This window comes from Squalius cephalus (genome assembly GCF_949319135.1).
Source record: "Squalius cephalus genome assembly, chromosome: 9".
In the NCBI taxonomy this organism is placed as follows: domain Eukaryota; kingdom Metazoa; phylum Chordata; class Actinopteri; order Cypriniformes; family Leuciscidae; genus Squalius; species Squalius cephalus.
The window spans coordinates 43310245-43338040 of record NC_137130.1 but is presented as its reverse complement, the minus strand read 5'-3'; the positions used below and the strand labels follow the sequence as shown (position 1 = coordinate 43338040).

Genomic DNA, 27796 nt, shown 5'->3' with positions numbered 1-27796 from the left:
CAGATGAATTTCAGAGAGAATCCCACCAGCAAACACGAATACAACAGTTTTTATAGAAAAGGAGAATGGGCGAAAATGACATGATACATTACATAATTTCCCTTTCCCTTTACATTTACATAATAGACCCTTCTGTTACTAGGTAAAAGAAAACTATGTTTTAATGATTACTTCATAATCACAAGTTTTGAAGTTTAGACATCTGTCTAGTTTCATTTCCCATATTTGTTATTTTTACACTCACACAACTAAAGTCACAAGTTTTCACCAAAGAGTTTGGAAACATAACTAAATGTAAAATAAACTAAACATTTCTAAAATTCAAAAACATATGATTGTTGTTCCTGCAAGAAAAATAAATGTTGAAATGAAAAAAAATCCATCACAGTATGTACAATAGTTAACATTTAATAAAATTGTATTTTTTCACAGATTCATTCGTCCAATATATATTAAAATAAAACAAAATTGATTATGTAAATGTGGTTAATTAGAATTAGATGTCAGAATTTATTTTTATATTCATCATTTTTTTTAGTTTATTCAAATTGTATATACAATTTCTATTTGTTTATCTCTTTTAGATGATCCTCTGCTTTCTGCTGCATCATGCTGCATCAGCTCATTCACAGCATCTCCAACTCCAAGGCAGATATTATGCAGCTTTGTGCAGGCAACGACCACTTTTGGGACAACTAGCTGATTCAGAGGTAGAGCCTGAAGAAAGAGGGGCACTTAAGGCACTTATTTGGGTATTTTGGGGTTTTATTTTTTGCATTTTGGATGTATCTTACATTTATCTTTATTTGTCATATATTCTAGTTTTTTATTTTGTGAGTTTCATGTAATTAGTATTAATTTAACTGCAGCCACAACTATATTATTCCCTTTTATAATTTGCAGTGCATTGTGATGTTGATTGGTAACTTAAGCTGTGTCATGCTGTGTCATGCTGCTGATGAGATGCTGTATGCTGCACTGGTGTAGTGTAGTGCTGGTGGTGTGGGCAATATTATACAATTTAATACAATAATATATATTTTTTTTAATACTACCTCAGATCAGAGCCTTTAATGATTTTGTTGGGAGCCATGAATGAAACAAAATAAAATAGAATTCACATTTTCTCATTTTATTTGTCTTGTCCTATCAGTGAGTAGAATGAGTAAATTAAGGCTAATGCTAAATTTAGTTTAAGATTATGCTAAATACCAGGCTAACCAAACTAAATGGATATTTTTATTTATCGTTTAGGGTTAGGGTTAACCCAAACTATGTTGCATCTTTATTTGAATGAATGGATTTTAAATTATTTTGGATTGATGTGGAATATTGAATATGTTAAGTGGAATTAAAATTCACATAGAGAAAAGAGATGTTATTTTTTATTATGACAAAAAAAACATGACACTGCGGCTTCTCTTCTCTTTAACTGAGTTGGAGCTTTTGTTTAGTCACAGTTCTGTTGGCCTGTGCCAAGGTAAGAAGGGTTATCGCTGTTCTCTGTGATATGTCTTTCATTTCTTTAACTATATTGGCCATCCATGCTGGTTAAAGAAATATATTGTTTATTTATCTGTGATTATTTTTGATGGATGGTGTTTGTAATATTATTTAGTGTTTTGTAAATTCCATGTGGCAGAGCATGTATTTTCTGGATATTATATTGTGTTTGAGGTTTATTTGGGGTTTTATTCTTTATTCTTTTATTCTTACTTTTATCTTTTTTTCTCATATTTTCTAGTTTATTTTTTAGTGAGTTCCATTTGATAAGTATTAATTTAACTGCAGCCACAACTAGATTATTTCCTTGGTAACACTTTAATGTTTATTAATGAACCTTAATGTAATGTATTACTAACATGAACTAACAATGAGCAATGCATTTGTTACATTTGTTATTTGTTAATGTTAGTTAATAAATATACAGCTGTTCATTGTTTGTTCATGTTAGTTAACAGTGCATTAACTAATGTTAACAAATACAACCTTTGATTTTAATAATGTTTTAGTAAATGTTGAAATTAATATGAACTAATATTAATAAATGCTGTAGACCTGCCCCAGACCAGAGCCTGATTTTGTGGAAGCTATGAATTAATAAATAAAAAAACAGAATTCTAATTTTATTTGTCTTATCTTATCATTTTAATGAGTTGAATGAGTAAATTAAGGCTAACGCTAAATTTAATTTAGGCTTATGCTAAATAGCAGATATTTATATATGTTTTATTTAAACCCACAGCTAAAGGAGAGGCGGCTCTAACTCTGACGCTTCCACTATCAACATCTATGCAACTCGGAAAAGAGGCGACTTCCTCTGAATTAGGTAGGTCTAAGATGTTTTTTACTCTTTGTATAGCAGTCTTTCATTATACATTTTAAATGTAGAAGATATGATACATATATGCTATAACCACCACATTTAGAAGTCTCTCCAAAAATTTGGTGACCAAATGGTCCCTCACTATTTGATATTCTTACACGTAGCTCTGTTGTTGTTGTTTTTTAAGATTTAAACGTTTCTAGATTGCTCTGCCTCAACAGTCTAATGTCAATGTCAAAATGAGTGAGATGGCCAATCAGATCAAAGAAAGGGTGTCTTACTGTTTCCAGAAGACGAGTGTGAATTCCAGCGCACCACGTTAGTTTTAAGAGTGTGTGGAAAGTAGAGTGTGCGATATATCTCAATATTTTATCAATAACAATAATTAGATGATATTCTGCTGACTGTGTTATTATGCTGGTGCTGTCATGTAGACATGTAGGTTGAGGATCCAAATCCAGTTTATTTTGAAAGGGTAATTATGGGATCAATATCCCGTCTAAAGTATTGCAGCCACAGATAAAAAAATAATAAGCGTGAATCAAGAAATAACAAACATGAATAAAAACTTTAAACACATTAAAAGTTAATTTGCACAAAACTTAAACTTACGGTCATGCTTTCTTAAAAAGTGTTTTCCTTGGTTTTATTACTCTGTACTTTGTGCTCTCTTGCATTTTCTGCTCATACGCTTGTGCTGTTTTTCTCTTCGCTCTTCTTTCTATGTTCTGCGCTTGCTTTCCCAAATTTTGCAGTTCAAATTTCATGAAAATTAGGGTGGGCTTAAGCGTCACCATTGGTCCACTAGCCAATCAATCGAAGAGGGGAGTTGACATCACACCAATGCGACTCATGGCTACTATTCATCTCAATGATGGGCTACTTCCCATCTTAACAACAAGTGAAAAGAGTTCAAGTTAAAAAAAATCAGCCAGTTAAAAATGAATCATCAGCAGAGTAAGCGCTGTGTCCCTCCATGTTCTCATCCTATGTCAGAAGTGGATACACACGCTTACTGCTTTGTATGTTTGGGGGAGGAGCATGCAGTCGCTGCATTGGAGTCAAGCGAGTGCGAGCATTTAGAATTATTCACTGTCAAAATGCTTCGTGCTCATCTTGGCTACTTTCAGTCTGCACCCGCATTACCATCGTGGGGCTCCCAGATGGATTTGGCTGACAAGCAAGAGACGTGTCTGTCCCTTTCGCTTGCTCGTTCACCAGATCCACACGTCACAGATCCACAATCCGAAGCGCGCTCTGCGAGGAATTACTTGAGGTGATTATTCGCATGGTGGCCAGGTTACAGCTTGACTGGCCTCGCGAACAAGAGACCCCCAAACGCAGTAAGCTAGAGCAGCGGTTTTCAATAGGTGAGGCGCGCCTCCCCTGGGGGGCGCCAAAGAGCCACAGGGGAGGCGCGACACGCAAAGAAAAAATTACTGTATGCAGCTCTATTGATATCGGTTTGTGTGTGCAACGCGAGTATTGGCTTTAAAATGCGTCGTTTCCTTGTCCCAAGTCAACAGAAGTCAGCATTAAGGGAGGATACGGAGCCCTGGAAGTCACCTGTGTGAGTAAAAAAACGATCCGTGGCGACGGTTTTGCAATCCGTCCGCTCAGTTTATAAACAGTACTCACGAATTCTCAAACTGTTCCCTCGGATTAATAAACCGTACCCACGAGTTTCTAATCCGCACTCTCATACTTGTTAACCGTGCCTTCAGTTTTTGCAATCTGTACCCACGTAGTATTGCGTGACGAGTTCATAATGCGGTGAATTTCCGTTCCCATTTACTTCACAATTTCGTTATAGAGAGACGCGCGTCACGATCTGTGCACTGCCGCGTCTCGCGCTCGTCATGCAGCCAGATTCAGTATCAGTGCACCTTATGAACCATGGCGTTAACTTGAACTGCATTTCTGTCAGTGCGTGACTACAGCTCGTTAATAAACTATATACAGCTCGTTTTTTTTATTTATCCATTTCATACAATCCGTCTTCATTTGGCAAGTGCACTTACGTGCACTTCAGCATTACAATGTGAGTAAATGTAGCCGTGTAAAATGTAAGAGATGATGCCACCCTTATAGAACAATGTGCATTTACGTTTAAATTGTAACATATTTAATAGCATGGAATTACAGTGTAATTAGTGTTAGCTCACTATCTTAGGCTTCTTCAGTGCATTAGAGGTAATCTGATAACATTAGTGATTCTCATTTATCAAAACACTAAAACTGGTAGGCCTACCGTTTTGGAGAGAAATTGGGTATTTTTAATCTCTCTATTTAACCCATCTCATGGTGTGTGATGCTGAACTATCATATGAGTTTCTAAAGGTTTTTGAATTCTTTGCACAGTTATGAATATTGATATTTTATGTGCAACAATAGCATGCTCAGTGGCCTTTCGCCTAATTTTAAATGTTTTTTTTGTTTTTGTTTTTTTTCAAATACTGTAATATGATTTAAATGGTGATGAGTGTACTGATTTGATGCATTTTAAAAAGATGGATGATAGATATTCTGCAATCTTTCTGACAAAGAACAAAATATAATGTGAATTACAGTAAGTGCTATTTTTTTTTTTAATTTATAAATTATAGTGCAGTGTTTATTATAAGGGGGTAGAATTCGCAGCTCAGTACTCACTACTTACTACTCATGAGTACTTTTAAATAAGCTACTATTTTACTCTTACTCAAGTAGTTTTTTGGACAAGTACTTTTTACTCTACTCACACTACATTTTTTGGAATGTAATGGTACTTTTACTTGAGTATGTTTTTTCAGTACTCTTTCCACCACTGCTGATTTTCTTCAAGATGATGTGCATTTCCTTCAAATGTGCGCCTAAAGCCCAGACACACGTGCCGACTTCAGCCGTCAAGTGTCGTCGGCGGTAGCTTTGGCGCCAATTGCACATGTTAAGCATGTTCTGTTGACTTGTGGTTAGGCCTACTGATGTTCAGTGATTTTAAAAGTAGCCTCAATTAGGCCTGCATGAAGTTGGAAATTATTTGCTGTTGCAAAGAATCGTTTATGAATGCACGTTTAAGAAAGTTGTGGAAATAAAATAATATTTACATTTTATCAGTTGTTATTGAAACTCATCATTGCCTGGAACACACAAAAGATGGCATTTACTGCAGAGGCGTGTGTGGGTTAGGGCAGGCGGACGGGATTTTGGGGAAGGGGGGGGCTCGGCTGTCCTTACCTACTTTAAGGGGAGGCTCACATTCACCCAATTTGAAAACCCCTGAGCTAGAGGATAGGTTTCTGTCCGGTGGCAAGGGGTAGGGACCAAAACATCAGTCTTTCCCTTTTTTTCAAGTACCTCCATGATGAATTATCGAAATCATGGAGTAAACCATATACCTCGCGTATCTTCGTGCCCTCAACGTTGACTTTTTCGACTATAGTGGGAGCGAAGTCACGCGGGTATGAGCTATCTCTCGCCTGGGTCTGCATCTTCGCTGAAGAAACCTACCCTCCCCTCGAAGCCGTGTAGAACAACGTCGGCTCTCGTGGGTAAAGCTTACCAAGCTGCAGGTCAGGGTGGTGCTGCGCTGCACACCATGATGGTGTTACAGGCGTACCAGGCTGACCTCTTGAAGGATTTGAGTGCGGGGAAGACAATTAATGAGCTCTTTAGAGTCACAGACCTGTCTCTTCGTGCTACCAAGCAAACGGCCCGCGCCATCGGCCGTTCAATGTCTCCTTTGGTGAGGACGGAGAGGCATCTGTGGCTTAATCTGTCTGGCATCAAAGAAAAAGAGATAGTCTTTTTACTTGATGCCCCGATCTCCCCCTCAGGTTTATTTGGTGATGCAGTTAACTCCGTAGTCACCAGATTTAGAGAAGTTAAGAAACATGAGGAAGCATTTGTCCAGTTTCTTCCTCGCCGCACTCAAGGGGAGGGGCCAACCTCTCCCAACCCCCAACCCTAACCTCTCCCCGGTCCTTCAAGATCTAGGGAGGTTAAGAAGCAGAGTGTGGCGAGTCGCGCTCCCCCTCATAGAGACTGGGGGCCGGCTCGTCGCGCTCAGCAACCTCCCAGGGCAGACCTAAGGATTATCATCACTATTAAAAGGAAGCAGACCTGATGGTATTGCACCCAGTCTGGAGGGGGTAGCCCCTCTGTTGGACGGGGCACGTCAAATGTCTGCTCACCCCGTTCCGCTACCCTCACGAAACATCTCCATCTCCGCCACCTCTGGCGTTTCGGGGGGCAGCGGTTTCCAGCAAAATTTTAGATGTCCCGTTGCTTCCTGCTGTCGTCAAACACTACAAGGGACATCTAACATCCCCTCAACAGGAAGTGTTTAACCCTCTGAGGTCTGAGCTGTTTTCTGGGCCCTGGAGGTGTTCTGACATGCTCTGACATTTCTGGTTATTTCTGTTACTTGTCACATTTTCATGGCTAAAGTCTAATTACACTGTATTCAGCACAAACTCTGCTACAATAATATATCAACAGCATGTATGTAAAAGTTTGTAGTTTTGAGATAATGACATTTATGCGTGGTTTGTGAAAATACAAAAAAAAATTCTCACTGAAATAAGGCCATGAAACCCCTACTGATTATTTCTTCACAAGACTTTTGAAAATTGTATGACGTAGCCTAGAATATTTGCTCTAACACTATGTGAAAATCACCCTGACTGCTCATTCAGAGAAGACAATATATTGATTTAAAATTTTTACGACGTGTTTTGTGTGAGAAAGCTCTATGCGGAAGCTCATTAATATGTATGGGTTTTCTCACCTGAGAAAGACAAAGACACTCCCTAATGGCCCTATTAGGAGCTATCAGGCCCCTATCATTCTGAGCAACCTTGCACAATACTGTAAATGAGGAGATTTAAAAAAGAATGGCTTTTAGATTGTTTGATTTATTTACACAACATAATCCAAATAGACACAACAAATGGAAAAAAAGCACTTATTGAAAGACAGAGACCTTTGTGCCATTCCTAAAAACATTGTACATACCTTTCATTTCCAATGTGTTTGATTTTCACTTTACCATGTTCATGTTCCAGAGACTCATGTGAATGTTGAAGTCGGCAGGACTCAGTGGCATCTGGGCCCTGAAAAAAAAGTGAACATACTGATATCAAGAGAAAGGCCTGCACGATTTTGCAAATAAATATTAGATTTTTCTTGTTAAAATTGCTTTTTAAAATTCACAAAATACACACACACACACACACACACACACACAAATGTTTCCAACAATATATAATATAATGAACACCAGGTTTGTTGTGCCTTGTAGGCATAAGCTATGCGCAGTGCTGGGTAAAATAATAATAACAATAGATAGCAGTATAAATCTTCCAAAATATTTCAGTAACAACCAAGCTAGAGAAAAATATATTGATTATCATGTTACTTCAAATGTTTCCATTCGTTATGATGATATGAAATGAGATAATAGTAAAAACATGAAGCCGTTTGGTGTGTTTTGCTTTTCAAATTTTCAAATGATACATTCAAACGCGATCGCGCTGCAAAATCTGATACATTCAAACGCGATCGCGCTCAAATATAAAACATTATGGTTACCATACATATCTACGTTTGACCAGATATCCACAAACACAGTAGGCTTAACAGTAAACACGGGTCTAAATATTATAATACTACTTTTACCATGCTGTGTTTTATTATAGAATATAAAAACATCCTCGTGTTGAACACGTATACAAGCACTGAAACGTTGCATATCATTCTAGTTCACATTTCACATTTCATGTTTCTGTCTATATATACATGTACATATATGAAATTAGGCTTAGTTCATGTTTTTACTCCAAACTCATTTCATAACATACATTTTAATCTGGCACGACCAGTTTAACATGTCTTACCTTAAAAATCTTCTCATCTTCAAATCGCGTTTGAAGTAAATCCGAGGCAAATTCAAGGTAAACAGCACAGCACAGCACAGCTTACAGTCGTCCAAACGCGATGAAAAGGAGTAAGTTACGAAGTCTCTGCTTCTTTGTTTTGAGGTGATGAGGGCGTTTACAGGTCTGCGTTTCTCCGCATGGATCATTTGCATGTCAATCGCTCGTGCGCGCGTAGGCGTGTTCAAATTAAATTTAATGAGGACGCGTTTGAGAAACTGTACATGCCGCTGCCTTCGTATGGATTACTTAAAAATAGAATATTTGTTTTTTATATAATTTACATACTTTAAAAATAGAGATTCCAAGCGTTGTATAGACATGCGTTTCAAGTCTGTGTGACAAACATTCGCTGAGTTACAGGTCATTTTCTGTCGCGTTTCAGAATGAGTTTCACATTGAGAGAGACGGCAGAACGCGCATCATGTTTATTTTCTTTGTTTTACGAAAAACACAACATTTTGTTTTTATTATGAGTGTACACAAATAAAAGAAGACATTTAACAGTTTTGAATGATGTACAATACAAGTATGTAAAATCAAAATCAACAGAGTATTTTGCACTGATATAAAAAAAAACGAGCAGATCACGCCGGCGTGATTGCCGACCTCAGGGGGTTAAACTAGTACCACTATCAGAGAGTCTGGCAGCGTGGAATCTTCTGCCAGGCATTTCTGCATGAGTATTAAGCGCAGTTCAAATAGGATACAGAATCCAATTTATTTGTCTCCACTTCCGTGAAGCCGGAGCTGGCGCACATATTGTCACAAGAGCTACAATCTCTACTGAGCAAAGAGGCCATAGAACATGTTCCTCTTCCAGAGAGAGAGTCAGGCTATTACAGCAGATACTTCCTGGTTTCCAAGAAGGATGGGGGGTTGCGTCCAATCTTAGATCTTCGAGGCTTAAAGAAAATCTTAAAAGCGCTGAAGTTCAAGATGTTAACTGTCAAGATAATTGTGTTGCAGATTCAACATCATGATTGGTTTGTCACGATCGATCTGAAGGACACGTACTTTCATAAAGAAATATTGCCACAACACAGGAGGTTCCTGAGGTTCGCTTTCGGGGGTGAAACTTACCAATTTCGGGTTCTTCCATTCGGCCTAGCCTTGCCACACCATACATACACAAAATGCATGGATATAGCACTGGCTCCATTAAGACTCCAGGGCATTCGCATTTTAAATTACATAGATGACTTGCTAAGACTCGCAAGAGATGGCGCTTCAACACAGAGACATCGTGTTAGCTCATCTAGTTTCAACACCAAGGCTCAACACCAAGAAAAGTGTTCTTTCTCCTGCCCAGAGAACGACTTATCTCGGGTTTGTTTGGGATTCGATCACGATGCGGGCACAACTGAGACAAATCATTCTCTGGGCCCAGAACAAATTCCTGTCACTCAGAGCAATATACATTCCAGGGCATCTGAATGTGGGAGCAGATTTACTCTCCAGACAGAAACTATCGATGGGGCAATGGAAACTCCACCCAGAAGCAGTGAAACAGATTTGGACCAGATTTTACGAAGAGGAGGGGGACCTCTTCGCCTCTTATCAGACAGCACAATGTCCCCTCTACTTCTCTCTGAGTCACCCAGCCCCCCTGGGTCTAGACGCGATGGTGCACACATGGCCCAATAAGCGCCTGTATGCATTTCCTCTAGTCGCTCTACTCCCGAAAGTTCTAGCCAGAGTTCACCAACAAGGGTCTTGCCTCTTACTTATAGCGCTGTGTTGGCCGAACAGAGTTTGGTTCTCTGAGATAATATCTCTCCTCAACGGCTCGCCATGGGCGATTCCGGAGAGGAGGGACCTTCTGTCTCAGACGGAGGGCACGATATTCCATCCCGGGCCCAACCTGTGGAACCTTCATGTTTGGCCCCGATAGGTACCAACTGAGGGACACCGGGCTTTTGCCTAACGTTGTTGAGACCATTCTAAGTGCTAGGGCTTCCTCCAATAGAAAGAGTTATGCCAACAAATTGGGTGTCTTTGAAAAGTGGTGTGTTGTACATAATGCAGATCCGGTCAACTGCCGGATTGCTTCAGTACTGGATTTCCTGCAGGAAAAACTATCAACAGGCACATGCCCCGCCACTCTCAGGGTTTATGTGGCTGTTCTTTCGGCTTGCTAAGCCTTGGTTGACGGGGTGCTACTCGAGAGACATCCTCTGCTCGCTCTTTTCATTCGTGGGGCCAGACGACTGAGGCCTCCCGTAAGAACCAAGATCCCTTAATGGGACTTATCAATAGTCCTAGAGGGTCTGGTTGAGACTCCTTTTGAACCTCTAGAATCAGTGTCTGACAAACTTCTGACTCTAAAGATGGTTTTACCATCTCATGCCACTCCGGGCTCTCACGTCCTTGAATCGACATCATAAGCTAATGTCTGAGGCCTTCTTGCGTTCTTGTGAGCACACCTACACAACCATAAGGGGTCCAGACACCTTCAAGTACGGCGGCGTGGGCATTTTCGTTCCCAACGCACTAAGCAGCACAGCATTGATTGTAGCTTTTGAAAGGGAACGCTCGGGGTTACTTGACTGTAACCCTTGCTCCCTGAAAAAGCGGAACGAGATGCTGCGTTCTCTTTTTGAGAATGTGGAGCTCCTCCTTTTTGAGAATGTGGAGCTTGATGAATTCTCTCTGCTCTCCGGTTCTTGGTATATGGAGTTTTGACAATTTTCTCATCCTCTTTACCAAACTGTTCAGCTCCGTACAATGATTATAGTCAGGGCTTGAAGGCAACTGTCAGCATCACCCTTCCACATATTTGATGTTAAGTGGGAAACATCTTCTCCAAACTGCTGCCACTCGCTATTCTTGCCGGTTGCTGTCCATTTCATTTGTACTTGGTTTACTCTGCCTGAGGATGGAGTTTCTGGTGCCTGGAGGTTCTGGGCACTGTGGGGTGATTCCAGGCCGGGCTCCTCCTGCGTCTCACCAGGGTCAGACCCTGTGCGTTGCACTATTGGCTCCTCGGGTATTTCATCCTGTCAGTATAAGTCAAGTTTACTTAAGTGCAATTTTAAGTATATTCTGAGAAGTACATAAAGTATATTTCTGAGAAGTATATAAAAAGTAGACTCAAAATATACATTTTTAGTTTTAGTTTAAAAGAAGTATACTTAAAGCACACTTGAATAAACTTCTTTTTTGTAAGGGATATAAGTTTTGATGAGCTCAATCTATAGAAGGACTAAAGTAACAGCTTTCATTTGTTTAGGAGATTGAATGTTTTTTTCTTTCTGTGTTGCAGGTTCAGGCACGATGAACGGCATTATTCCCAAGAGCAAAACAAAAGGCATTGACATCTGTGGAGTGGGCAAATACTATTATATAATCCGCTCTGATCTTGGCTGCTATATGAAGATAGGTAGTATCAATAGAGGTTCAGACATCTCTATTTTCAGTCTGTACCTTGCCTGCAAAAATGGAGACCATTACTTTGGAGATGAAGATGGCTCCTTTTACATCATCAAGGGCAATTCCTACCGCAGAGTCAAGAACCTGACGACGGACAGCGGTGCTGAAGTTCACAGCCTTCATACCAACTGCCAGGGAGGAGACCACTACTTCTCAACTTCTGGCAAGTTTTTCATCATCTTCCAAGAAAGGGGCACTTACCGAGAAACAACAAACATGAATACAGACTCAGATGCTGAAGAATACAAGCTCCATCCCAGCTGCAGAAACGGCCTCTATTACTGGGGCCTGTCAAACGAATGCTTCTTCCTAAAGCCAGTCTCAGATTGGGGAGTTGAGTACTACAAAGGTACCGACCTCAGCAATGATGAGTGCGTTGGTGTCTATTCTGTTCATCCTGATGTTGTTAACTTCCTTCCTGGTGGACTGACAGTAACTATAGGCCCATCCTTTGACAATTGGGAGAATATGAAAACTATAACTAATGACAGCAATACACCAGTGACATGGCACAAGAAAATCAATAAAAATGCTGGATATGATAAGGAGAAGATGTCCCAGATCACACACAACTGGAAAATAGCCACGTCATCCTTGATTGAATCTGGAGAACATGCAAAGTTAATTTTGAAGATGCACCTCTTCTTTTTTGGAGATTCACATGCCAACACTAAAAACGAAAGCTGTAAGGAAATGATTGAAGTGGAAGAACATCTCACATTTGAGCTGAAGCCAAACAAGTCTTTATATCTGTGGCAGTAAAAAAATAGGTCTCGGTCAAGAATCAGTGTTGTTCTGCCGTGATTTAAAGATTACAGATGATCCAAACCCTCCGACTGAAGTCCCGCTGCCACCCGCTCAATCATGAAAACATATCAGGATGATTTAACTCCAAGAATAATCAAGTTAAATACCTTAATTATAACTTCTCAAGCAATTATTTAGATATCTGCATGCATTGCTTAAAATGAGGCTTGAATTGTTTAATATAGCAAAGAGATTTTTCAGTTACAGTCGATGTAACTACAAATTACAACACTAATCATTATGGTATTATTGAAGCTTTGTCTTTATGATTAAAAGAAACAGACAGAGTCCGACTTTAAATCTTATGAAACTTCTTCTTAAAATCTCACACATGCAACCCAACTTCAGATCTTTCAATATGGTGGCTAAATCAGGCTTTGGGAAAGTTAGGCTATAAAAAAATGCATGCTTAGTCTATATTACTGTAGATGTTGTCATGGTGTAATCGATGTCTACTAATGTGTTTGATTCACAAGTATAAAAAGCGCTGCATTCTGTACTCATGCATTTGGCGTATACATGTAGGTTAATTAAAAGCTGTTTTTTTTTTTGGTTTTTTTTACATATTTTCCATGTTTTACTTTATGGCATATACCATTTGGATTTTGCTTTTAATAAAGCTGGAAAAAAGCTTTTAAAGTCTGGGTGTTTTCATTGCCATTCTGTTCCTTTAAAACCCTTAGGTGGTCTTCTGGGTCTTTTTGACCCCAAATTACTTTTGCTAAAATATAAAAAATAATTATCTTTGTCCAAATGGCATGAGACTTTGTACAGTTGTCAACACTTTTTAGATCTAAAAAAACACACAAAAAACAAACAAACAAACAAAAAAAAAACCTGTTTTTATGTCAGTGTGTAAAAAAGTAACACTCGGGTCTGAGACCCCGCTTAGAAAATGGACAAGATTCATCCTCAAAATCAGAAACAATGCAGGACACACATAGATGGAAATGAAGTGGCACACTTCCAACAATGCAAAAAACATCCACAATGCAAAATGATCATGCTCTCTCTCTCTCTCTCTTACTCACACACACACACACACACACACACACACATTGCCAAAAATACATTTGTGAGACTATAAAAACTGCTCTCTTATAATTTGTCAAATATAATAATCCAAAATGCAGAACCACCACAAAAGTAAATTGGTGACAATGACACATCGACAATGTGCACACACACACAGAGAGAGAGAGAGAGGGAGAGAGAGAGAGAGGAGAGAGAGAGAGAGAGAGAGAGAGAGAGAGAGAGAGAGAGAGAGAGAGAGAGAGAGAGAGAGATGAAAGGATGAGACAAAACAATTTAGCACAAACACACAGACACACATTTCAAATACCGAAATTTAAAGAGATTGTAATATTTTTATTATTATAATTGTGATTTCATAATATTTAGATATGAATCCAACTGAAATTTTTTTTTTGAAAAGATTAACTTTCAGTTAGTCAAACAGCAAATAGGTAATAGTGGACTCTGCAGCCATCTATTGGCTAAAGTGATTTTTTTCCACTTTTAAAACTGCATTTTCCAAAAGATGGGCAAAATCTTACACTAAACCATGTCAAATTATCCATGTTATCCCCATGAATGAAAGTGCATGAATACAACTTACTGTGTATTCATGCCCCTTTGGCATTAGCGATCACTTGAACATACAGCTACAAGTAATCGCGCTAAATCGCGTCTGCCTGCTGATCGCTGATTGGCTAAAAGTGCTCGTCGGCGACGTCAACACCAACGCCAGCTGACTCTGCATGGGCATGTGTGTTTATTAATGTCATCATGACTGATTTTATGGACTACATGCAAAAAAAAAAAAAAAAGATTATAAAATTTCTCACTTTCTTTGTTTTTATTGTTTTTTTATATATATAAATAGGTGTATAAAACAAAAACATAGTGCTATAAAAAACATGACATTTTAATATTTGCCCTTATTTTGCTAAAATTACTAACATTTAGAAAATTCTGCGAGGTGAATGTAAACTGTAGCCTATATGGACGTCATACTAGTGCTTTTGAGTCTATTATTATTATTATTATCATCATTATTATTATTATATCATCCTTTAAAATATGTGCAAATAGCATGTTGCCCCTTTAATATCTTATCTCTTTTTTTTTTTCATTCTGTCACCTTGATGGAGTTTTAGTTCCTTGCCACTGTTGCCTTGGCTTTTGGCTTTTGGCTCATTTAATTTTCAACAATATTATTGATGACGCAATTTTCTTCTGGAAATAAACTTTGTTGCTGTGAAGCTGCTTTGATGCAATCTGTATTGTAAAAAGTGCTATATAAATAAAGGTGACTTGACTTGACTTTCTTTTTTTGTATATGGAGTTTAGGAAACGTTTCTTAGATAGCATTTCTTGATGATTCAGTAGCTATATACCGAAGACATACTGCCAAACAGTCTCTGGCACTGATGGGATTCCTGAGATTAGTTTGGCTCTTGCTGATGTCCTCTTTCACGATGTCCAGGATGTCTTGAAACTGATATTGATTCAAACCGAAGTATGGATCAAATTTGTCTTTAAAAGATGAACTCTCTAAGCAGAGTGTCGGATTCTCCCAACTCCTCTCTTCTTTTAAGAAACTCTTGATGTTTTTTTGAGTAAAGCTGCAGCAGGTCTTTGAACTTAGAATAAAGAGACCGTTATCGTTCGTTGGTGTGTACGCTTATAATATAGTTGTCATTATAGTTATTGTCCTTAGTGTGAACGGGCCATTATTCCACCAAATATTGCTTTCTGAACTATTCCTGAGTTAAAACATTAGCATTGTGTTGTTTAAAAATGAACATAAACTTTCTTCCGTTATTTGAGGTCTGAAAACATGCCATCTTTGTTTGTTATTTTGACCAGTTGTCATTTTCTGCAAATAAATGCTTTAAATGACAATATATTTTTATTTGATATTTGGAAGAAATGTTGTCAGTAGTTTGTAGAAAAGAAAGAAAAAGAAATAAATTTTACTCAATGAGATGCTGAAACTGCTAATTTTACAGTGGTCTCTTAATTTGTTCCAGAGCTGTATATATAGGAGTCATTCCACGAAACCGGTATGATTTGAGTCTCTCTGACCTTTTTTAAGTGTATTTTATCTATTGGGTCACCAAAATATAATTGAAATGTCTCCTTTAATAAAGTTAAAAACATGACATGCATTTTATCTTTATATTAGAAATGATCTTGTTGTTTTTTTCAGTTGACACCACCTATTTTGTCATGTCCCTCATGGCCTTCTATGAAAGTGTACTTGGGATATGAATAATAAAATTAGAAAAAAGTCTATACGTTTTGCCTTTTTGCTTTTTTGTTGGTAAATTATGATTAATCATTAAAATCACATTATTTAGTTCTGTACCTCAGTAACCCCTAAACCCTGTTACACAAATCATTCTCTCCCCCCCAAAATAATGAACTGATCCTTATGTGACATCAATAACAGGAAGTGACATCATGGAAGTCTTATGAACAACATTGTATGCAGACACAGGCAAGTTACCTCCTTCTTTTATAACTTTATAACTAACTTATTTATATATTGTGATATTGTGGTTGTCAAGCTCAACGACTCAACCCCATTACATCAAATAAAGATAGAAAACTATGACTTGTAAAAAATGTTCTTGTTATTTTAACATTCTACATGATTTCCTAATATCATGCATGCCATGTGCTCTCCTGTTATTCACTACATGTAGAGCAGTGGCCATTTTGAGCAACAAATCTCAAGCCAGTCACACTCAACCCGTTACTTATTTGATCACAACGGGTTTGTGAGATTGTGATGGGGTTGAGCTTTTAACTCTTTGGTTCTGAAGTTATCCAGTAATTTAAATGAATTATTATATTACTGCCTAGATTTTCACATCTCAGTGTTGAGTAAATTGCTCTGAAAGAATGTTTGATTTAATGATATCAATTTAAACATCTACAGACATCTATGAGCCTGTGATGGCACCGACAACAATGAATTCAAGTTTCCATAACTCCGCAGTGAGTGGTTTTTACATGTGGGTTTTGCTCTCTGGCTCTGGTAATGAAGCCCTTCGAACTCCCCGTCATGGCAGCGGCCCCATCAATACATATACTGAGACAGTCCTTCCAATTCAACCCCTCCTTTTCAAGATAACCTGTTGTCACATGATATATTTATTCTCCTGTTGTTTTGTCAGGCATTGATTTACAAAATAAAAAGGTTTCTCTGATGCTGTCGACATCTATGAATTGAACATTTGCCAAGAGCTGAGCATGCCCACTAATGTCAGTCGATACAGATTACAAGATTAAGATTACAGTCTCAGCGATTGTGTGAAGCTAGCCTTCAATGCTTTTCTGACACTTTTGCACTCTTCATCATAACTTCCTCTTGTTTTTCATGTTGCCTTTTTAATCGAATAAAATATTCTGCATCCTTGCTTACTAGTGAGGGGTGAAAGTCAGATGCCTTTCAATTTGCTATTCTACTAATATTACTATTAATATTACTAGGAACCATTGCTTCATTGACTACGTTTACATGCAGCCAATAACCCGTTCAAAACCGGAATATTAGCAATAACCCGGTTGCGCACGGCCATGTAAACACCGGCAAAAACCCGAATATGCTCATATCCTGGTTTTTAAAAACCCGGATATGATCCCTGGGGTACCCCTTTTCTAACCCGAATATTTGGTCATGTAAACGCGTATCTGCATATCCCCATCAAAAGGAACATTGATTTGTGTTCTGCGCATGTTCTATTCGCAAGGAATCTTGGTCTTTTGGGGCGCATACAGAAACCCGCGTGCAGTATACCAGAAGTAAACTAGAAGTAGAGGTAAACATGGCGAGACACAGCACAGCACCACACTTTTGGAGCGAGGAGGAAAGCGCAAACAAAGGCGATCGCTATCTGCCCCGAACTATTCATTATCCGCGTGCTGCTGCTGTTGTTGTTGTCTTTGGATACAGGAAGAAGAATCGGAAATGACGCATATTGAGTCTTAACGTTGTCCGTAAGTCCAGACGCTAACCGTGCGTCGCCGTTTACACCGGGATATTGCCCATTGATTACAAATTCCATGTATACAGGAGTAACTCTCTCTGCTCACGCATGTAAACGGGTTATTCCGAATGTTTCAGAAACCCAAATAGTGACCTTAACCCGACCATAACCCGGATATTGACAGCTTGTAAACGTAGTCATTGATAATTTGTCCCACATACCAGACACAGAGGAAGAGGACATGATGAATCTCTGATAAAGATGAAGCCTTATGACAAGTAATTGTTGATGTCTCTTCTTCTTGCTGCTGCTCTCAGCTGCCCGCTCTGGACTGTTACATGAAGATGAAGTTGATGGTCCTGGAGCTTTTCTTTTGAAAAATCTGTCCATATTCTTTTGCACTACACACACATCGTCACACACTGTTTATTGAGGATAAATAAAAAAAAAATGTTTGTTGAACTCAGTCTGAAATGTTCAGAGCAATCATAAGAATACTGATTTTAGTTCAATTTCTGAAGTTAAGCCACATCTTTGATCAAAACTGATGAGGTTGTTGTCACAGAAAGTGCTCATTTCAGGCTTTAGTATAGCAAAAGTCTGAGATTTTATATAACTTCTATATTTGCAAGTGTGAAAGACATCTGATTAACAGGAAAATGTTGATTTCATTACAAATACATTTTATAATTATATTCAGAGAGAGCTCCCAAATTGTCCATAACGGGGTTGAAGACTAATAGTGACCATATCTTAAAATAATGACCAATAATAATAGGGATTTGATGCCTGATGTGGGAAAACATGTTTTAAATATGAAATTTTAAATTTTAACATGTTCAACTAAATGTTCCTTTATTTCATTCACTTCTCTCTCTTTCTCTCTTCGCCTTTCTCTCTCTTAGGAGTCAGTGAAGGGTAAAAAAACTAGGGTCCTGGAAATGCAGTTCTCCGATTCTGTAGGTGGCGCTGTCACAAAATAAACGGTCCTAGAATTGCAGTCCTGAAAATGCAGCCTCCGGTGTGGTGAAGTGTTGATTCCCAGATGGCAGAGATGCCCTGCGTCTCAATGTCCATACTATCCATCCTAAACAGTGTGTGAGATTAAAATAAGTGTGTCCCGAAGCACAGTGTGTTGAAGAGTGTGCCAAAAGTCCCTGGATGGTCTACTATTTCCGTGCAATCTCCAAAGGCTAATATTACCAACAATCCACTGCGCTTTGGAGGAGGAACTACAAACACTAGTAAAAAGTGTTAAAAAACTACAAAACATGGTGGATATGCGCGACCTACGGTGAAAGGTTTAGAAAAAGGTCTGGATGACTAATCAAAGTTTAACCTGATTAAAAAAAAATATTGATTTAATGTCATTCTTGTTATATTTCTTCTGTAATAACAATGTGGACTTTTATAAAGATCTGTTTCAATTCTTTCTGATACGGTAGGAAATGAAATGTGGAGGATTTTATCTTTGACAAGATGATTGACAGGTCAGTTTGCGTGACAGGATGCGTGTAACTAAACGTCAGAGAGCAACCGTTAAAGACGCAATCGTATGACGTGATAGTTTATCCCAAAGCTTGTCTACTCTTCTGCTACACACTCAAAAGTATGCACTTTTTCTTCACAAAAAGAGTAATTTTAGGGCGTAGTATAAGCAGGTGAATTGAGACGCAGCAACGGCCTTATATTAGGGAGATGCGAGGGTCTGTATCTCGGCTGCGTTCCAGTCCACTTTTAGACACGCACTTGCGAACTTCCTTAAGCACTTCCTCTCGGGGGAATCCCTGCCGCCATTTTGAAGTGCGTTCCACTTCGTGAAGTGAATGAGGGAAGTTTATACAGACAGATCCTCGTTCCCTCGATTTTGACCGAGGGAGCGAGTCTACTTCATATGTACACTTCAGGCACCCATATGTCCCACAATGCAGTGCGATTGTGACGTCATTTCAGCAGCTCGCACTCGCAGCGCTCGCACTTCATTTATCCACACCTGACACCGCACAGATGATGGAGGGAAAAGTACTTTACACCTGTAAGTGAACTTACTGTAGGTCAGCAGTTTAGAATAGTTATATTGAGATGAAACCACACTTGTAACTACATTAACTGCTTATTGTTTAGATTTGTAAAGAATTGTTCATTGTAATATTACATTTTATGGTTGTGTAAGACCCACAGGCTTCATTTGCATAAAGCATATTAATAAAGAAAACTACAATGTTAATAATAAACCAGCTTGCAGAAAAGTAGTTTACATAATTTAACATTAACTACACAGAAATTGTAAGAATGTTTAACCAAACACCCACTGCAAATGTATTACAGCCAAGTGTGTTATTGTCTAGGGTCAGATCAAGACACTGAGATGCTGTTTACTGGCCGGAGAAATGCTGCCAAACTGGCGTGGAGTGAGGATTCCTATCAGAAATCTTACATTTCATTAGCCACTTTTGCAGGCTCTTCTGTTATTTTGAAGTACATTATTATTCACTTTCACACATAATTACACAAGTAATTGTTTTGGAAATAACAGAATACTGGACATTCATGTTATTATTATTATTATTATTATTATTATCAGCTGTGTTTATGTTTTTGACCAGGACAGTTGCTAAAGAAATGATGTTGGATGGAAAGGTGACAGGTGCCCAGACTTCAAGAAAATGGGAAAATTTAAAGAAAAAATATAAGGTAGCATCTAGCAAGTGTTCTGTAATCTACACTGCTGACATTTAAGTGCTGAGTTGCTGGTGTACAACAAATTCAACTAACAAGCCGGTGCCATCCTCTTACATGCCAGATCCACCACCACCATTTACCATCATCATCATCATCATCAGCCCCTGCTCTCCGTCTGCTTCCTCTGGCAACAGCCCCAAAACACCCACACCCAAAAGACGAAGGAAAGACCATTTGCTTAATTTTATGCAGAGGGAGGCAGACAGAGACGCAGAGAGGTTTCCGAATCTGCAGTGTCAGACTGACCGCCTCTTAGACATACTGGAGAGGCTGGCTGACCGTTCTAAGCGCTAGCAATGCAATACTGGAAAAGGAACAAGTTTTTGCCGTTTTTCAGCATTTGCATAATATTTAGTTTTTAGTAATTGATGTGTTGCCAAACTGTCATAAAAAGAGATTTAATATGTTTTTTCTCCCAATTATGTTTTAATTCTTGGCTAGTTACAGTAATCGCAGTTCTTACTGACGAGAAAAAAGTAATTAAGTGAATTATTTCAGTTTAATATGGAACATTTAATTTGTGAGTTTACATACTTTGCACACGTTTTCTTGAATTAGCAATATTTTGAATTCATTTCACTATTTACACTGCAAAGTTTTCAATAAAAAGAACACAAACAAATGAGTCTAAATGTATAATTACCACTACAGCTTTAAACATTAAACTATTTACATGTGTAGCAAATGATTTCCTTAAATAAACAAAAAATTCATAAATGTTATGAAAGAAATACATGTAGTTGTGGTCATGCAGCTGGGCCCTGGGTGCCGACGTCTGGCGAGCGAGTGTGTTCCTCACAGGTCTCCAGGACCTATTTGAGGAGGTGGGCCCACATCATTCTCTGCTGCCTCCGGTCCAGGATCATTCAAGGGCCTTAAAGAAGATACGACGCCACCTTGTCTTCATCATCCCGAATGCTCTCTCAATTGCACACCTGGCTTTTGAAACATGGGCATTAAAACGTCCCTCAATGGCGTCCCTCAGAGGTTCTTTAAATGGTGTAATAATGCATATGGGATGTTCAATGCAAGGATAACCACCATCATCTAGAATAAAATATCCTGCTGGTGGATAGAGAGCTTGTGTGTATACTGGGCAGTTTTTAAGGACTCTTGTGTCATGGACTGATCCTGGAATACCCAGCAAAAGTGTCCAGAAAAAAATCCATTGCTGTCACATATGGCCTGTAAATGAACAGAATAAAAGAGCTTTTGATGGAAGTAACCCTGTGCGTCTGGCCCAACAGGCTTCTTTATTCTAACATGGCACCCATCAATGGCACCCACACACTTTTTGAAGAAATGGCTATGGGCCAGTCTGGCAAATCCTTCTCCAACGTTGTCAAAGTCCTGAGGTTTAGGAAATTGAATAGACTTGCTTCGTAGAGCTACAACTGTCAAGGCAATCGAATGGACGACCCGAAAGACTCTGGTCTTTGGAATGGAGAACACACGAGACACAACACTATAAGAAGCCCCATGCTCAAGCCAACAGAGAAACACAAGCACCTCAACTACAGGATTCCAGCCATGCCTCTATTTAATGCCAAGTAGTCTGACCAACATAGATATGGCATCTCGAGACAGTCTGAAGTCAGTCTTTGTGTCCATCATTTCTTCAAAGTAAATTTGAAGTACTGGCACACTGGGGTTGACCTTTGCAATTTGCCTTTGATCCTGAAATTTGGAAGAATAAATATTGGGTTTAAATAATATGAAAAAATAACAATAACAACAATATATTGAATCGAATAATAATAATAGTAATAATAATAAATGTATAAGTAGGCTATATTAGTACATTACATTAGAGCATTCTTAGTATGAATATTCATTAATGACTATAATAGGATAATTAATGATAAATACATTAATTAAATTAGGTTAAGTTGATGATTGTCATGAGTAAAAGCTAAAAATGGCAAGTGAAGCTGGTTCACGATTTTTACATGTATGCTAATCAAGACTCTAGAGCAGTGGTTCTCAACTCCAGTCCTCGTGACCCACTGCTCTGCACATTTTGTATGTCTCTCTTGTCTGACACACTCAGTTCAGTTCAAGGAGTCTCTCCTAATGAGCTGATGATGATCTGCTTCAGGTGTGTTAAATAAGGGAGACATACAAAATGTGCAGAGCAGCGGGTCCCGAGGACTGGAATTGAGAACCACTGCGCTAGAGGAAAGTGAGCAATCACGACTCACAAGATGTCCGTTCAGGGACAAATAGCTCTTTAATGGGTGCAGTTGTGGTTCAAAATAAATAGAAATAATATATTGAAATTATTACAGATTCAAGACTAGACTGCCACAAATAAACAACCTGAATCTGGGACTCCATCACTCTCTGAAAACGTCTTTTCAGGTGCAGAAATTGCCAAATAATTCAGGAAAGTGACATCACTCCTAATGAAAGAGCGAACACGGTCTCCACGGCAACCACCATAACAAGTGATCCAGGGCTTAGGGCATTCCATTTAAACCTTATGCACGAGTTCCGGTTCCGCCAGTAGTGGGCACTCGTGCAACCTAAGCAATGACGCACATCCGAGTGAACGGGACGGTGGGAAGTTAGCGAGTGAAGGGCATGACAATTTTGGACTGGAACGCAGCCCTCTTACCATTGGAGAAAGCGTAACGGCTAACTTGTATCACATGAGGCACCTCAGCCTATCGTGTAATGGCAGTGCCGTTCAGAATTGTATGACAGTCAGTTACAGCTCACGTTAATCAGCTTCATGTGGATTATTAGCACGTTGGCAGTGTTGCCAGATTGGGCGGTTTTGAATTTGATTGTGCGGGTAAAAAAGGTTCAGTAGGGATCAGTTTGGTGGTTTTCAAACATCTACATTTTAAATTATAATGTGCACACTGGCCTAACCTTACTAGACATCTGCAACTTTTACTAGAGTTCTCAACGGGCCTGAAAATTACAACCCGACCCGACCCGGCCCGTGGCTTTTAAAGCCCGGACCCGATGTAACCCGACACATAAACATGAATTATCTGTCCGAACCCGGCCCGCGGCCCGACGCCGCGTCGGATTTTTTTTTCTCTCATACATGTATTATCATGACCAGCAGATGGGAATTCAAATCAACCTTTAATGTTCATGCCTTTTAACAATACAAACAACTGAAACAATAAACTTTAAATATATAAATAGGCTGTAGTAGCGACGGTGAATTCACCTGCGGCAAGTTTACTTCTCACCAACTCCATCTTCTTCTCCAGACTAAAGGCGTGCACGCAGCGGCGTCAGGTCTGCCGCCGCCCCTCTCCGTGATGCACGTTACACGCAGCAGCAAGACTTTCTTTACGGTGAACAGCAGCGATGATTAATAAATGTTTTTTTTTTTTTTACTGAGCGGAAAAGATTAAGCCCGAGGTCCGACCCGACCCGAGTCATTTGATTATATTTTCGACCCGAACCCGGCCCGAACCCGCGGGTCCCGTCGGGTTTGTCGGGCCGACCCGACCCGTTGAGAACTCTAACTTTTACACCGTCCAGAAATTCTGCATTATGTTCTACAATGTGTAGGCCAGGGTTAAAGTCATTGGTTAATTTCTTGATTGCCGATTGCGGTGTCCACCTGGACATTTTAGTCATGTTTGCTAATTCTCTTTAATTAATTGCCCTGTTTTGATCCGTTTTCCTGGGAAATTGATTTATTTTTTATTTTATTGTATCATTAAAAAACAAATGTGCTTATCAACCTTGATTGACATGGCAATACAATTAAATCACATTATTTTGGCAGTTAAAGTTTTGGGCGGGTTTTGGTGAGCTTTTGGGCTGGAAATCACCGTCCCAATCTGGCAACACTGAGCGTTCGTCTTGTGAATTAATGTTCTATATTTGGTGTTATATCGCTAGTAAAGAAACAGTAGGACTGCATTGTATGTGGAATGTGATTTACTGCGGAAAAAGCACGAATATGTCTATTAGCTGCAAAGTACTAGTCACTGCAGGGCGCAAAAAAATACATTTGAGATCACTCTAAGAACTTAATTGTAATGTAATACATATTTAATTCATTAAAATTATATGTATTTTTTTTTACCATAATTCATTAAAAAGCGTTATATCATCATCATTAGGAACACAGTAGTTTACACAACACTTCATGTTTTATTTTAATTAAACAACATACAATATAACAAAATATTTATAATTAAATTAATCATTTTGTCTTTATTCATTAAAGTGCATAATATCAGCATTTTATCATATGCATACATGCAGTTATAATAGTCATTACAATTCAAGTCTTATAACTGGTAAAAACCTGGAAGCCAAAGAAAAAAAAAAAACTTTAGACAATATACAATATCACTCAATATTACTATTAAAGGTCCCGTTCTTCGTGATCCCATGTTTCAACCTTTAGTTAGTGTATAATGTTGTTGTTAGAGTATAAATAATATCTGTAAAATGATAAAGCTCAAAGTTCAATGCCAAGCGAGATATTTTATTTAACAGAAGTCGACTACAGTGAACGGCTCGTTTGGACTACACCCCTCTACTTCCTTCATTAGTGACATCACCAGAACCGTGTTTTGACTAACCTCCGCCCACAGGAATGCTCCCTCAACTCTACTGGCTACTTGCGCACTTCTTATAACTGAGACTACTGTGTTTACTCAGCTCTTACGGTGATTTTCTGAAGTAAAACTGACGCTTCATCTTTTGTGTGATGTACAATAAACTTTATTAAACTCATCAGTACATGTTTGATCATCATTCGGACCTGGTCCGAAACAGCAGACTTGTAGGCTGTTAATAAATAATGGATACATACAAGCAGATGACAAATACGTTATAATAACCGTAATTAAACTACTAAAATATACCTGTTTCATCTCTATACAGCACTCTGACTCTGTAGGCATTATTGTCCGACTCGAAATGAACACCGTTACTGAGAGTTTCTGATATTATCATCATTCTGTGAGATGAATTTGTCGTGACAGACTGAGCGCGAGCTCATGAAGCTCCGCCCCCTGTGTCGTCCAGCAGCAGCTCATTTGCATTTAAAGGGCACACACTGAAACAGCTTGTTTTTCTGAGCCCAAAAAAATGTAAATTTAAACATGCTGTAAAAAATGATCTGTTGGGTATTTTGAGCTCAAACTTCACATACACACTCTGGGGACATCAGAGACTTATTTACATCTTGTGAAAAGGGGCATATAACGGGACCTTTAAATACTATGGTAATGCCATAAATAAGCCCTGCCTGTCTAGACATTCCCTACTCTGCCTTCCCTTAATAAATAACCTTTTTTAACATATTAAAATCTACATATCGTTCACAACAAAAGTACTGTTTAGCATAAAACGTTTTGAAGATTAGCGAACAGGCTGTCGATTACTTAAATGATAAGGTTTTCAGTGTAGTGAAGCCTCCTCTCCATTGACATCCATTCATAAAAAACGGCCTCTGCTCTCCTTCACTGTGTACCAGCGTTAGCATTAGCTGTTGCGCTTTTTAATAAAATAGCTTCGCTACTGAATCGCTACATTATATTTTTCAGCAACGAGGGGGTTAGTATGAAGTAATTAAGCTCACAGTTTCATTGATAATAAAGAGAGAGACGCTGAATTGATGCAGGAACGAATCTCTCATTATATTTCTCTCTCTCTCTAATTAATTCAAATTAATGTTATAATTATGTCATTCAAATAAATGTAATCTTACACACTACTTTATCTCTGTGTCTGATTCAAATCGAGCAGAATGCTAGATCTAACGAACCGTAACTGACGGAAATCGTCAGTTTTACCCTTCAGGTCAAATATTGTGCAAACAACAATAGCAGCTTTAAGTTGTCAATGCTGGCAAATGACCATGGAATAAGCGGGATAATCCACGGCTAGCAATGTCTCAGTCTCCAGCTGGTGTGCCCAGGTTGACCACTAGAGGGCACTCCTTCCCTGACCATTGCAACTCAGCCATGGACTTGCTTTTCATGGCTATGATGCAAATTAGCTTTTGCTATACTCTCTATGTGCAATACATATTTTCCAGTTTTGACTGGGATCATGTTTTTTTGTACTGTCCTTATACAAATAAACTTATACATAAATAAAAAACTTCAGTTCCCACAATCCTTTGCCCGGACTCATCATGAATGATTGCACTTAGCAGTTGTTCATTGTTAATCTCAGCCTACTTAAACCATGTTTCTCTTTTAGCAAGAGTTACGCTGCACATCTGAGCACTCTCTCTGGTTCATGTCTCTTGGTTTTGTGGATTGTTTGCATTAGTGATGGTGAAATGAAGCTTTTTGATGCTCTGAGGCTTTTCCATCAATAGTATTGTAAAATGGTTGATTACTCGAAGCTTTTCAACACTGTGCACACTAATGACATCTTGTGGTCAAAAGGTGGAAAAGCTGCCTTTGCATCCCATACGACCCAGCCATTTTTTTTTTTTTTTTTTTGTTTCATATAATAAATCAGTTTGTGCTATGAAAAACGCAATAAAGGCAATACAAATAATTAGTCTATATAAATACTCTTTCACGTGTCATGGTACTTACACAATGTATGTGTCTGTGAATGAATTTACGAAAGAATTAAAGGAGAACTCCGGTCAATTTTAACATTGAGCTCATTTTTTTGTACATTTGGAGTGCTGTCAATACAGAGAACAACGACAAAAATCGGTGTTGCCTACACCGAGTTATTCTATTTTTAAAATTTGCACCCTGTTGACTTCAATGGGGCAAGTACTAAACCTGCTTTTAGCCTCTTAACATCCTTGATGTGTCATTACAAGTGCACAGAAAATGTGAGTGATTCCTTCCAAGTGAACACGAGTGAATTTGACTGCAGTAGATGTGAAAGAAATGTATAAAAATGATGTTATTTAAGCCAGCGCAAATACCTGTGTTTACATCCTGTTTTTCGGGTGAAGTCCAAAGTAGTCGATTGCCGAGTTCACGCGCGTGATCATGGGTATTAAACCTATGCGTGTGAACTCTGCAATCGACTACTTTGGACTTCACCCGAAAAACAGGATGTAAACACAGGTATTTGCACTGGCTTAAATAACATCATTTTTATTCATATCTTTCACATCTACTGCAGTCAGACTCACTCGTGTTCACTCAGAAGGAATCACTCACATGACCTGTGCACTTGTAATGACACATCAAGGATGTTAAGAGGCTAAAAGCAGGTTTAGTACTTGCCCCATTGAAGTCAACAGGGTGCAAATTTTAAAAATAGAATAACTCGGTGTAGGCAACACTGATTTTTGTCGTTGTTCTCTGTATTGACAGCACTCCAAATGTACACAAAAATTAGCTCAATGTTAAAATTGACCGGAGTTCTCCTTTAATAAATGGGAAGAATGAACTTGTGTACTGTAGTGTTGTACGCTAATGTTGTACTGTAGCAATTTTTGCTATGAGTTCATAGGCAAGGCTCATGTCATGTAGGCATATATAATCAAAATAAATGAAGATTATTGTGGAATTGTCAGTTAAAGTGCTTGTGAACTGAGGATTATTACAAATTGAATATGCCTAAAAACTACACATGTAAGTATATTAATTCGTATTATCATT

General features: G+C 38.6%; 1 protein-coding gene and 1 long non-coding RNA gene across 2 annotated transcripts; one reads left to right on the top strand and one right to left on the bottom strand.

Annotated features, from left to right (window-relative positions):
* Positions 1-1404: 1404 nt before the first annotated feature.
* Positions 1405-12435, top strand: LOC307163969 (uncharacterized protein; the record flags this gene model as incomplete). Its single annotated transcript, XM_079880316.1, has 3 exons — positions 1405-1480; positions 2246-2329; positions 11507-12435. The coding sequence occupies 3 exons, from the start codon at positions 1405-1407 to the stop codon at positions 12433-12435; spliced, it is 1089 nt and encodes a 362-aa protein (XP_079736442.1).
* Positions 12436-25838: 13403 nt separating this feature from the next.
* Positions 25839-26404, bottom strand: LOC307165104. The gene is made up of 2 exons (XR_013822410.1): positions 26304-26404; positions 25839-26169 (listed from the first exon to the last, which is right to left on the bottom strand). It is a non-coding gene; the product is annotated as an uncharacterized lncRNA (long non-coding RNA).
* Between the last annotated feature and the right edge of the window lie 1392 nt (positions 26405-27796).